We start from the raw sequence: 12607 nt of genomic DNA on the forward strand, positions 1-12607 counted from the left end.
GCATGGGGCGGGGGTGCGCCCTGGGATGGGCTGATGATGAGAACCTTATATTGTCCTGAAAAGAGGTGATGACTTAAAAATCATGCTAAATAGGATTACACTGAAGCCCAGGATAGGTAAGAATTAGGGAAGATGATGCAGGGATCCCAAGATCTCCAGCAAGGCCACACTTATTTTGCACTGGAGAACTTGAGAACTTGAAGGGCGTCTTGGGGGGGCCCAATCCTGTCTCTGTGCTCCTTCATGAGGCAGCCCAGGCTCCCCTTGTGGGCTTGGTGTCTGTGCTCCGCTTCTCCAGGGACAGGGCAATTTGGTGCCCCTTCCTGAGCACTCCTTCTTCCCTGTGTCCTTCAGTGAGCTCTTCTACCCAGGTGGGGCCCCTGGCTTTGAGTGGCATAGGTCAGTGCATCCTGTTGGGGTCATGGGCCGTGAGTGAGGCAGCATGGGCTTGTTGAGAATCAGCCTTCAGGCCACTAGAGTTTTCTCAGGGAGCCAAACGATTACTCACCGGGAGGGATGGTTCCTCCAGGAGGGTCACTTCCTTGGGCATCTGACCCTAGGAGCACGCATTTCCTGAAGCTCTGCAGGGTGATGGTGGTCTAGGCAGGAAAGGGTTCCTTCAGCCTAATGTAGGGCAGTTCCCACCTGAAACCAGGTGGGCAGATCAGGCTTGAGGACTGCCCAGGCCACATGATGGGGGGCCACAGGGGCTTTGGGGTGCCCTGGGAGTCATGCTGGAGTTCTTTCCCCAAGAGGGGTGGGTGATAGGGTCCACACCATCAGGCTGCGGAGACTCAAGGAATGCTACCCACCCATGGCCCTGAATGGGACCAACCCTGTTGAGCAATGGGCCATTTTGGTGGTGCTTCCTTGAGCCTGGTAGGGGGCAGTGCTGTTTCAATGTGATTGGGTCAAGGCTGAGCGCTGGCTGGTGCCTGGTGGTGCTGCAGGCCGGCCCTGGGGCTCATGGGCTTTAGGCCAAGGGGACAACTCCCATCCCACTGGGGTAATCCCTTCCTTGAAGTCCAGTGGCAGGAAGGGTGGCCTCCTGAGGTGGGCAGACCTGCTGTCAAGGGACCTGTCCTGGGAATTTGCCACCTAGGCTGCTTCTGAGCTATGGGGTCACCTCCAGGATGGCGGAGTTTTCAGCCCAAGGGAAGGAGAGGACACCATGTGGTTTCCGATTGGCTGAGTGTGGTCTGGCTCTGTGTGTGGGAGGTGTGCAGGGCATGGATGGGGACTCATCAGAGAAAGAGTCTAGCCGTGGAGGCCCCCGGGCTTTGATTTCTGATGCGTGCTTGGAGTGGGCACCAGGGTGGCCCTACCATGCCCAGGGGCAGGCTCTGTGACTGCCAGGTCTGGAGTGGCTCCTGGCATCAGGACCACCCTCCTTGGCTCAACCAACCTTGAGCAGGTTGGCTGCCTTGGCCCGTGCCCCATGGTCCCGATGCGACCCTGGGGTTGTTCAGGGGATCTGGCCCGGGCAGTGGAGGTGTTCTTGGGGCCTGCAGTAGGGCACAGCCCAGGCCTCTTGCCCCAGCCCAGTAACCCACTTGCCCTGTCTTTCCGGGGTTTGGTGGCAGGGAGGGCCAAGGCTGCTTTGCGTCCATGTTGGGTCAGTGTTCTGTAAGGATCCCATTACCAGGGTATCCCCTACCCACCTTCTGTACATTGATACATGAGGCCCTGGTTGGACACATGTCTTCCTCCTGTCCCTACAGATGGTGACCCTGAAGAAAGACTTGAGTTGGGCCTGAAGTCCCTGGGCCAGTGTTCATCATCCAGGTGCTCATCTCCCAGTGCACTGAAGCTCGGACCCTTCCTCGTTCCCTGGTCTCTTGCACTGAGCTTTGGTGAGCACAACCGGGTCTTGCTGGATGCATGCATGGGGAGGGGGGTGCCCTGGGTTGGGCTGGTAATGAGAACCTTATATTCTTCTGAAGAGAGGTGATGACTTAAAAATCATGCTCAGTAGGATTACACTTAGGCCCAGCCTAAGTGAGAATGTTGGAAGAGGACGTTGGGATCCTGCGATCCCTGGCAGAGCCACTGTGTTTTGGGCTGGAGACCTGGAGGCCCTGAAAGGGCATCTGGAGTGGGCCCAACCCTGTCTCTGTGCTCCTGCATGAGGGTCCCCAGGCTCCCTGTCTGGCCTTGGTGTTGGTGCTCTGGTACCCTGGGGATGGAACAAGTTGGTGGCTCTTTCCTGAGCCCCTGTTCTCCCTTTGTGTCTTTCAGTGAGCTTTTTCTGCCCAGGTGGGCACCTTGGCATTGATTAGCCTCCTTGGTTGTTCATGACCTGGCTGGTGGCCCGAGCCTGTGCCCAGTGGTCCCAGGGCAGCCCTGGCATCAAACGGGGCAGCTGTTTTGGGCAGTGGAGGTGCTCTCCAGGCCTGAAGTATGGCACAGCCTGGGCCTTTTACCTGAGACCAGTGACCTGCCTGCCTTGTCCTTCCTGGGCTCGGTGGCAGGGAGGTCCAAGGGTGCCCTGCGTCAGTGACGAGTCAGCATTTTGTGTGGATCTCATCACATGTGTCCATGGAGGGAAAGCAGGAATGAGCTGGCACCCAACACCCGCTTCTCCGCATGGAGGGTGGTCACACATCCTCCACCTGTGCCCCCAGATGGTGAGACTTGAGGAAGACTTCCATTGGGCCTGCTTTTCCTGAGCCAGTGTCCATCACCCAGGTGCTCAGTCCGCGGTGCACTGAAGCTCCAGCCCTTCCTGGCGCCCTGGTCTCCTGCACTGAGCTGTGGTGAGCACATCTGGGTTTCACTGGATGTTTGTGTGGGGAGGGGGTTCTCTGGGTTGGGTCAATGATGAGAACCTTATATTGACCTGAAGAGAGGTGATGACTTAAAAATCATGCTCAATAGGATTACGCTGAGGCCCAACCTAGGTGAGAATTTTGGCAGAGGATGCCGGGATCCCAAGATTTCCGGCAGGGCCGCTGTATTTTGGGTTGAAGACCTGGAGGCCCTGAAGGGCATCTGGAGGTGGCCCAATGCTTTCTCTGCGCTCCTCTGTGAGGCAACCCAGGCTCCCTTTGTGGGCTTGGTGTTTGCGCTCCTCTTCCCCAGTGACGGGGCACATTGATGGCTCCTCCCTGAGCCCTGGTTCTCCCCTTGTGTCTTTCAGTGAGCTCTTCTGCCAAGGGGTTCCCCTGGCATTGACCAACATAGGTGAGTGGATCCTGCTGGCATCATGGGCCATGAGCCAGGCCGCATGGGTTTGCTGAGGGTCAGACTTCAGGCCCTGAGGGTTCCTCAGGGAACCGACCTGAATTCCCACCATGTGACTGCCAGGTTTGCAACAGTGCGTAGCTTCCGAGCTACCCTCCTTGGTTGGCCGGGAGCTGGTTGGAGGCCGTGGCCCATGCCTAGTGGTCACAGGGCAGGCAGACTGCCCTGTTTTTCAGGGTATGGTGACGGGGACGGCCAAGGGTGCCCTGCATCTGTGATGGGTCAGTGTTCCACATGGAACCCATTACATGAGTATCTCTTATCCCTTCCTCATATGGAGATGTGAGGCCCTATTTGGACACATGTCCTCCTCCTGTACCCCCAGATGGTGAGCCTGGAGGAAGACTTGCATTGGGCCCAATGGCCCTGGGCCAGTGTCTGTCAGCCAGGTTCCCAGCCCCCGATGTGCTGAAGCTCAGGCCTTTCCTGGCACCCTGGTCTCCTGCACTGAGCTGTGGTGAGCATATCCTGGTCCTGCTGGATGCATGTGCAGGGAGGTGGGTGCCTTGGGTTGGGTCAATGATGAGAACCTTATAATGTTCTGAAGAGAGGTGATGACTTAAAAATCATGCTCAATAGGATAACGCTGAGGCCCAGCCTAGATGAGAATTTTGGAAGAGGACACTGGGATCCCCAAGTCCCCTGCAGGGACCCTGTATTTTGATCTGGAGACCTTGAAGCCCTGAAGGTCATTGGAGGTGGCCCAACCTGTCTCCGTGCTCCTCTGTGAGGCAGCCCAGACTCCTTTTGTGGGCTTGGTGTTGGGGCTCCAGTTCCCCAGGCCAGGGAATATTGGTAGCTCTTTACTGAGCCCCTGTCTCCCTTTGTGTCTTTCAGTGAGCTCTTCTGCCCAGGCGGGCCTCCTGGAATTGACGGGCAATGGGTGAGTGGATCCTGCTGGGGTCATGGGCCATGAGCCAGGCCACGTGGGGTCACCAGGGTTCCCCCTTCTGGTCACGAGGGTTTTCTCAGGGAACCGACCTGAATTACCACTGGGGAGGCGTAGGTTCTCCAGGAGGGTGGCTATTTTGGGAATTGGATCCAAGGGGAATGCCTTCCCTGAAGCCCTGTGGGCATGATGGTGGTCCAGGCAGGAAAGGGTCCCTTCCACCCCACGCAGGGCAGCTCATAGCTGAGAGTCGATGCTCAGGTCAGGCCTCGAGGATTTCCAAGGCCACATGAGGGGGACAGAGGAACTCTGGGTGCCATGGGGGTCACATAGGAGGTCTCAGTATTCGGTGTGTCATGCACAAATGGGCCTCTTGGGTTGGATTGTGGAGATCAAAGGATCACGCACCACCATGGCCCTGAATAGGACCGTCCTTGTTGAGCAATGGGCCATCCCAGTGAGTCTCCTGGAGCCTGGTGGAGGGGAGGGGGTGGCATTGTTTCCCTGGGGTTGGGTCAAGGCAGAGCTCTGGCCAGCACCTGGTGGCTTCTGCAGGTCAGCCTTGGGACTCATGGGCATTGGGCCAAGGGGGAGCCCTCATCCCACTGGGGGTCACCCTTTTTCCGACGTCAAGTGTCTGGAAGAGTGGCCTCCTGATGTGGAAAGGCCTGCTGTCAAGGGACGTGTCCCAGGAATTTGTCTTTCAAGCTTCTTCTGAGCTTTGGGGTCACATCCAGGGTGGCAGGGTCTTGGGCCCAAGCAAAGCAGAGGTCACCAAGTGTCTCCTGGTTGGCCATGTGGCTGTCTCTGTGTGTGGGAGGTTTACAGAGCATGGATGGGGACCCACCAGAGGAAGCACGTGGCCCTGCAGCACCAGGCTGTGATTTCTGTTGCACACTTGGAGAGGTTGCCTGGATGCGTGCCCTTCATGCCCAGTGACAGGCTATGCAACTATCAGGTCTGCAGCAGGGTGTGACATCTGGGCTAGCCTCCTTGGTTGGCCGCGACCTGGCTGGTGGCCCAGGTCTGTGCCCAACAGTCCCAGTGCAGCACTGGGGTCATGCAGGGGAGCCATTTTGGACAGTGGAGGTGCTCTCGGGGCCTGCAATACGATGCAGCCTGGGCGTTTTGCTCAAGCCCAGTGACCCACCTGCCCTTTCCTTTCTGGGTTCTGTGGTAGGGAGAGCCAACAGTGTACCGCGTACTTAACGAGTCAGTATTTCACATTGAACTCATCACATGTGTCCATGGAGGGTGAGCAAAGGTGAGCTGGCACCCCCGACCCCCTTCCCCACATGGAGGTCAGTTTGGACACATGTCTTCCTCCTGTCTCCCCAGATGGTGACCCCGGAGGAAAATTTATGTTGGGCCCACTATCCCTGGGCCAATGTCAGTCAGCTAGGCACCCAGCCCCCAGTGCGCTGAAGCTCAGGACCTTCGTGGTGCCCTCGGCTCCTGCACTGAGCATCTGGGTCCTACTGGATGCATGTGCGGGGGGCAGGAGGGTGCCTTGGGTTGGGTCAGTGATGAGAACCTTATATTGTCCTGAAGAAAGGTGATGACTTAAAAATCATGCTCACTAGGATTACGCTGAGGCCCAGCCTAGGTGATAATTTTGGAAGAGAATGCTGTGATTCTGAGGTCCCTGACAGAGCAGCTGTATTTTGGGCTGGAGACCTTGAGGCCCTGAAGGGCATCTTGTGGGCCCAACCCTGTCTCTGCGCTCCTCTGTGAGGCAGCCCAGGCTCCCTGTGCTGGCTTGGTATCCGGGCTCTTGGTCCCTGGTGACGGGGTATGTTGGAGGCTCCTTCCTGAGCCCCTATTCTCCCCTGTGTCTTTCAGTGAGCTCTTCTGCCCAAGTGACCCCCCTAGCCTTGAGCGGCATAGGTGAGTGCATCCTGTTTTGGTCATGGGCCATGAGTGATGCAGTGTGGGGTCCCCGACAGTGGTCCAGGCAGGAAAGGATTCCTTCAGCCCAATGTAGGGCAGCTCCCAGCTGAAACCCAGTGGGCAGGTCAGGCCTCGAGTATTGCCCACGGGACATGGAGTGGGGCACAGGGGATGCAGTGTGCCCTGGAGGTCACACTGGAGTTCTCCCTCCCTGGAGAGGGATGAGTGACTGGATTCACACGGTCAGGCTGTGGAGATTCAAGGAATGCTCCACACCCATGGCCTTGAATGGGATCAACCCTGTTGAGCAATGGGCCATCTTAGTGGTACCTCCTTGAGCCTGGTGGGGGATGGTACTGTTTCAATGAGGTTGGGTCAAGGCTGAGCTCTGGCTGGCACCTGGTGGTGCTGCAGGCCCTGGGACTTGTGGACTTTGGGCCAAGGGAGCAGCTCTGATCCTGGTGGGGACAAGCCTTCCTTGAGGTCCAGTGGTGAAAAGGGTGTCCTTCTGAGATGGCAAGGCCAGTTGTCGAGGGACTGTTCTAGGAATTTGCTGCCCAGTCTGCTTCTGAGCCTTGGGGTCACCTCAGGGTGGCAGGGTCTTGAGCCCAAGAAAGGAAAAGACACTGTGTTGTTCCTGATTGGCTGAGTGTGACCTGGCTCTGTGTGTCAGAGTTGGGCAGGGCATGGATTGAGACCCACCGTAGAAAGCCTTGTGATCCTGGAAGCCCCTAGGCTTGGAGAGGGCACCAGGGCCAGCACCTACCACACCTAGGTGCAATCTCTTGGACATCCAAGTCTACAGCGGCTCTTGGCATCTGGGCCACCATACTTGGTTGGCCAGGAGCTGGTTGGTGGCCCTGTCCTGTGCCCTGTGTCCCTGGCATGGCCCTGGGGTTGTGTGTGGGAGCAGGCCCTCGCAGTGGAGGTGCTCTTGGGGCCTGCAGTAGGGTGCTGCCCAGGCATCTTGCCTGAGCCAGGTGACACGCTTGCCCTGTCTTTCCAGGGTTTGGTGGCAGGGAGGGCCAAGGGTTCTCAGTGTCTGTGAGGGATCTGTGTTCAGCATGGATCCCATCACATGAGTATCCCTTAGCCCCTTCTCTACATTGATGTGTGAGGCCCTGGTTAGACACATTTCCTCCTCCTGGCCCTCCAGATGGTAAGCCTGGAGGAAGACTTGTGTTGGGCCCACAGGCCCCAGGCCAATGTCTGTCAGCCAGGTGCTCAGCCCCTGGTGCACTGAAACTCTGACCCTTCCTGGCACCCTGGTCTCCTGCACTGAGCTGTGGTGATCACATCTGGGTTGCACTGGATGTTTGTGCGGGGAGGGGGTTCCCTGGATTGGGTCAATGATGAGAATCTGATATTGCCCTGAAGAGAGATGATGACTTAAAAATCATGCTCAATAGGATTACGCTGAGGCCTAGCCTAGGGGAGAATTTTGGAAGTGGATGCTGGGATCCCAAGGTTCTTTGCAGGGCCATTGTATGTTGAACTGGAGACCTGGAGGCTCTGAAGGGCATCTGGAGGTGGCCAACCTGTCTCTGCACTCCTCTGTGAGGCAGCCCAGTCTCCCTTTGCGGGATTGGTGTTGGTGCTATGGTTCCCTGGGGGCTGGGAACATGGGTGGCTTCCTCCTGAGCCTCTGTTCTCACCTTGTGCCTTTCAGATCTTCCACCCAGGAGGTCCCCCTGGCATTGACTGACATAGGTGAGTGGATTCTGCTGGGGTCATGGGTCATGAACCAGACCATGGGGGGGGTCCCAGAGATTCAGCCTTTGGGCAACAGTTTTCTCAGGGAGCAGACCTGAATTTCCACCTGGGAGGGAAGGGTTCTCCTGGAGGGCGACTTTTTTGGGAATCGGACCCAAGGAGGATGCCTTCCCTGAAGCCCTGCAAGGGTGATGGTGGTCCAGGCAGGAAAGTTCCTTCTGCTCAATGCAGGGCAGCACCCAGCTGAGACTCAGTGCTCCAGTAAGGCCTCCAGAACTGCCCAGGCCACATGAGGGGGGCCAGAGGGGCTACGAGGTGCCACGGGGGTAACAGGGGAGCTCTTGGTCCTCAGAGTGTGGTGCATGAATGGGCCTATTCGGTTGGGTCTCAGAGATTTAAGGATTGCACCACACCATGGTCCTGAATGCAACCATCCCTGTTGATCAATGGGCCATCCCAGTGGGTCTCCTGGAGCCTGGTGGGAGGCAGCGTTGTTTTCCTGGGGTTGGGTCAAGGCGGAGCTCTGGCTGGTACCTGGTGGTGCTGCAGGTCAGCCCTGGGACTCGTGGGCTTTGGGCCAAGGGGCAGCCCGCATCCCGCTGGGGACCACCCTTTCTCCATGGTCGAGTGTGGTGAAGGGTGGCCTCCTGAGTTGGGAAGGCCCGCTATTGAGGCACTTGTACTGAGAATTTGTTGCTCAGGCTGCTTGGTGTCACCTCCAGGGTGGCAGGGTCTTGGGACCAAGCAAAGGAGAGGGCACCATGTCACTGCAGATAGGCCAAGTGTGACTGGCTCTGTGTCTGGGAGGTATGTAGAGTATGAATGGGGACCCACCAGAGAAAGCAAGTGGCCCTGCAGCCCAAGGCTGTGATTTCTGGTGCACACTTGGAGAGGGTGCCTTTATGCCCAAGTACCAGGCTCAGAGGTAGGCTATGCCACTGTCAGGTCTGCAGTGGCGCGTGGCATCTGGGCTAGCCTCCTTGGTTGGCCATGACCTGGCTGGTGGCCTGGGCCTGTGCCCAGTGTTCCCAGGGCAGCTCTAGGGTGCTGCAGGGGAGCTGTTTTTGCTAGTGGAGGTGCTCTTGGGTCCTGCAGTACAGCACAGCCTGGGCATTTTGCCTGAGCCCAGTGACCTGCCTGCCTTGCCACTCCCGGGTTCGGTGGTAGGGAGGACCAGGAGTGCCCAGCGTAGGTGATGAGTCAGTATTTCACATGGATATCATCACGTGTCCATGGAGGGGGAGCAAACGTGAGCTGGCACCCGCCACCCCCTTCTCCACATGAAGGGTGGTCGCATGTCCTCCACCTGTTCCCCCAGATGGTGAGACTTCTGTTGGGCTCGCTTTTCCTGGGCCAGTGTCCATCAGCCAGGTGTTCAGCCCTTGGTGTGCTGAAGCTCCAGCCCTTCGTGGTGCCCTGGTCTCCTGCACTGAGCTGTGGTGAGCACATCCGGGTTCCACTGGATGCATATGTGGGAAGGGGGGTGTCTTGGGTTGGGTCAATGATGAGAACCTTATATTGTCCTGAAGAGAGGTGATGACTTAAAAATCATGCTCAATAGGATTACACTGAGGCCCACCCTAAGTGACAAATTTGGAAACAGACTTCTGGCAGGGCCACTGTATTTTAAGTTGGAGGCCTGGAGGCCCTGAAGGGCATCTGGAGGTGGCTCAACTCTTTCTCTGTGCTCCTCCGTGTAGCAACCCAGGTTCCCTGTGCGGGCTTGGTGTTGTTGCTTCTGTTCCTTGGGGGCGGGGCATGTGGGTGGCTCCTTCCTGAGCCCCGGTTCTCCCCTTGTGTCTTTCAGTGAGCTCTTCTGCCAAGGGGGTCCTCCTGGCATTGACCAACATAGGTGAGTGGATCCTGCTGCTGTCATGGTCCATGAGCCAGGCTGCTTGGGGTTGCCGAGGGTCAGACTTCGGGTCATGAAGGTTTCCTCAGGGAGCTGACCCTAATTCCCGTGAAGAAGGCATGGTTTCTCCAGGAGGGCAGCTTCCTTGGGAATCTGTGACTTGACAGGCTTGAGTCGCACAGGTTCAAAGATCTCATCCCACCTGTGACCCTGAATGGGGCCGACCCTGATGAGCAACTGGCCATCCCAGTGGCACGTATTGAGCCTGGTGGGGGGTGGTGCAGTTTCAATGGGGTTGGGTCAAGGCTGAGGTATGGCTGGTGCCTGGGATCCGTGGGCTTTGGGCTGAGGGAGAAGCCTGCATCCTATTGGGGGTAACCTGTTCTCCAAATTTGAGTGATGGTAACAGTGGTATTCTGAGGTGGGAAGGCCCACTGTCTGAGGTCCTGTACTGGGAATTTGCCACCCAGGCTTCTTCTGAGCCATAGGGTCACCTCCAGGGTCACGGGGTCTTGGGATCAAGGAAAAGAGAAGATACTATGTGGCCCTTGATTGGCCGAGTGTAGCCCATCTCTGTGTTTGGGAGGTGTGTGGGATGTGGATGGGGTCCCACCAGTGAAAGCATGTGGCCTGGGTCCCCAGGCTGTGATTTTCAGTGCACACTTGGATAGGGCACCTTGGTGGGTGCCCACCACATCCAGGGGCAGGCTATGTGACTGCCAGGTTTGCAGTGGTGTGTAGCTTCCGGCTACCCTCCTTGGTTGGCTGGGAGTGGGTTGGTGGCTGTGGCCCATGCCCAGTGGTCACAGGGCAGGCAGACTGCCCTGTTTTTTCAGGGTATGGTGACAGGGAGGGCCATGGGTGCCCTGCATCCATGATGGGTCAGTGTTCCACATGGAACCCATTATGTGGGTATCTCTTATGCCTTCTTCATATGGAGATGTGAGGCCCTATTTGGACCCATGTCCTCCTCCTGTACCCCCAGATGGTGAGCCTGGAGGAAGACTTGCATTGGGCCCAATGGCCCTGGGCCAGTGTCTGTCAGCCAGGTTCCCAGCCCCCGATGTGCTGAAGCTCAGGCCTTTCCTGGCACCCTGGTCTCCTGCACTGAGCTGTGGTGAGCATATCCTGGTCCTGCTGGATGTATACACGGGGAGGGGTTGTCCTAGGTTGGGTCAATGATGAGAACCTTATAATGTTCTGAAGAGAGGTGATGACTTAAAAATCATGCTCAATAGGATTACGCTGAGGCCCAGCCTAGGTGAGAATTTTGGAAGAGGACTCTGGAATCCCAAAGTCCCCTGCAGGGCCCCTGTGTTTTGGGCTGGAGACCTTGAGGCCCTGAAGGGATTCTGGTGGACCCAACTCTATCTCTGCGCTCCTCCATGAGGCAGCCCAGCCTCCCTGTACTGGCTTGGTATCTGTGCTCTAGGTCTCTGGGGACGGGGCACATTGGAGGCTCCTTCCTGAGCCCCCATTCTCTCCTGTATCTTTCAGTGAGCTCTTCTGCCCAAGCGGTGCCCCCTGGCCTTAAGCAGCATAGGTGAGTGCATCCTGTTTTGGTCATGGGCCATGAGTGTTGCAGCATGCGGTCCCTGACATTCAGCCTTTGGGCCACTAGGGTTTTCTCAGGCTGCAAACCTACTCTCCACCTGGGAGTGATGGTTTCTCAGGAGGGCCACTTCCTTCGGAATCTGACCCATGGAGCACACCTTTCCTGAAGCCCTGCAGAGATGACAGTGGTCCAGGCAGGAAGGGGTTCCTTCAGCCCCAATGTAGGGCAGCTCCCAGCTGAAACTCAGTGGACAGGTCAGGCCTGGAATACTGCCCAGGGCATATGGGGAGGAGGGGCACAGGGAATGTTGCACACCCTGGAGGTCACACTGGAGTTCTCCCTTCCTGGAGAGGGGTGAGTGACTGGGCCCACACGGTCAGGCTGCAGAGATTCAAGGAATGCTCCACACCCATGGCATTGAATGGGACCAACCCTGTTGAGCAATGGGCCATCTTAGTGTAACCTCCTTGAACCTGGTGGGGGATGGCACTCTTTCAATGAGATTGGGTGAAGACTGAGCTCTGGCTGACACCCAGTGGTGCTGCAGGCTGGCCCTGGGACTTGTGGGCTTTGGGCCAAGGGAGAAGCTTCCATCCTGCTGGGGACAACCCTTCCTTGAGGTCCAGTGGCAGGAAGGGGGGCTTCCTGAGGTGGAAAGGCCTACTGTTGAGGGACTTGTCCTGGGGATTTGCTGTCCAGGCTGCTTCTGAGCCATGGGGTCACCTCTAGGGTGGCAGGGTGTTGAGCCCACGGAAAGGAGGGGACACCATGTGGTTCCTGATTGGCTGAGTGTGGCCCAGCTCTGTGTTTTGGAGTTGTGCAGGGTATGGATTGGGACCCACCAGTGAAAGCACATAGCCCTGGAGCTCCCTAGGCTTGGAGAGGGCACCAGGTCTGGCGTCCACCATGCCCAGGTACAGGCTCTGGGACTGCCAGGTTGCAGCAGCTCTTGGCATCTGGGCCACCCTCCTTGGTTGGCCAGGAGCTGGTTGGTGGCCCTGTCCCATGCCCCATGTCCCTGGTATGGCCATGGGGTCATGCGGGGGAACCGGCCCTGGCATGGAGGTGCTCTTGCAGCATGCAGTAGGGTGCATCCCAGGTATCTTGCCTGAGCCAGGTGACCCGCTTGCCCTGTCTTTCCAGGATTTGGTGGCAGGGAGGGCCAAAGGTGCCCCGTGTCCATGTTGGGTCAGTGTTCAGCATGGATCCCACTGCGTGAGTATCACTTAGCTCCTTCCCAGCATTGATATGTGAAGCCCTGGTTGGACACATGTCCTCCTGTCCCTCCAGATGGTGAGCCTGGAGGAAGACTTGTGTTGGGCCCACAGGCCCCAGGACAGTGTACATCAGCCAGGTGCTCAGCCCACGGTGTGCTGAAGCTCTGACCCTTCCTGATGCCCTGGTCTCCTGCACTGAACTGTGGTGACCATATCCAGGTCCTGCTAGATGCATGTGCAGGGAGGCA

At 57.6% G+C, this 12607-nt stretch overlaps 1 protein-coding gene and 8 non-coding genes across 41 annotated transcripts in view; all 9 read left to right on the forward strand.

The window, feature by feature from the left end:
• Positions 1 to 12607, forward strand: part of LOC100591039 — a 241888-nt gene that overhangs the window by 56320 nt on the left and 172961 nt on the right. For 12 of the 33 annotated variants that reach the window (XR_004030514.1, XR_004030515.1, XR_004030516.1 and 9 more), the window contains 7 exons: positions 3569 to 3700; positions 4081 to 4126; positions 5313 to 5396; positions 5975 to 6019; positions 7692 to 7732; positions 9543 to 9587; positions 10573 to 10704. Coding sequence is in view for 24 of the 33 variants with exons in the window: in XM_030814434.1 (XP_030670294.1) it covers positions 3569 to 3700; positions 4081 to 4126; positions 5313 to 5396; positions 5975 to 6019; positions 7692 to 7732; positions 9543 to 9587; positions 10573 to 10704 (525 nt within the window). In the remaining 9 variants the exon portion in view is untranslated. Of the gene's footprint in view, positions 1 to 1721; positions 1854 to 2624; positions 2757 to 3139; positions 3184 to 3568; positions 3701 to 4080; positions 4127 to 5312; positions 5397 to 5974; positions 6020 to 7691; positions 7733 to 9542; positions 9588 to 10572; positions 10705 to 11084; positions 11131 to 12607 lie in introns of all 33 variants that reach the window. The other 21 variants (XM_030814448.1, XM_030814447.1, XM_030814451.1 and 18 more) reach the window with 5 other exon arrangements.
• LOC115835695 lies at positions 28 to 109 on the forward strand. Its single transcript, XR_004030724.1, has one exon. It is a non-coding gene; the product is annotated as a small nucleolar RNA SNORD115 (small nucleolar RNA).
• On the forward strand, positions 1910 to 1991 carry LOC115835700. Its single transcript, XR_004030729.1, has one exon. It is a non-coding gene; the product is annotated as a small nucleolar RNA SNORD115 (small nucleolar RNA).
• Positions 2812 to 2893, forward strand: LOC115835661. The gene has a single exon (XR_004030690.1). It is a non-coding gene; the product is annotated as a small nucleolar RNA SNORD115 (small nucleolar RNA).
• Positions 3757 to 3838, forward strand: LOC115835672. Its single transcript, XR_004030701.1, has one exon. It is a non-coding gene; the product is annotated as a small nucleolar RNA SNORD115 (small nucleolar RNA).
• Positions 5650 to 5731, forward strand: LOC115835675. The gene has a single exon (XR_004030704.1). It is a non-coding gene; the product is annotated as a small nucleolar RNA SNORD115 (small nucleolar RNA).
• On the forward strand, positions 7366 to 7447 carry LOC115835682. Its single transcript, XR_004030711.1, has one exon. It is a non-coding gene; the product is annotated as a small nucleolar RNA SNORD115 (small nucleolar RNA).
• LOC115835656 lies at positions 9231 to 9312 on the forward strand. The gene has a single exon (XR_004030685.1). It is a non-coding gene; the product is annotated as a small nucleolar RNA SNORD115 (small nucleolar RNA).
• LOC115835660 lies at positions 10760 to 10841 on the forward strand. The gene has a single exon (XR_004030689.1). It is a non-coding gene; the product is annotated as a small nucleolar RNA SNORD115 (small nucleolar RNA).

This window comes from Nomascus leucogenys, chromosome 6 (assembly GCF_006542625.1).
Source record: "Nomascus leucogenys isolate Asia chromosome 6, Asia_NLE_v1, whole genome shotgun sequence".
Classification (NCBI taxonomy): Eukaryota; Metazoa; Chordata; class Mammalia; order Primates; family Hylobatidae; genus Nomascus; species Nomascus leucogenys.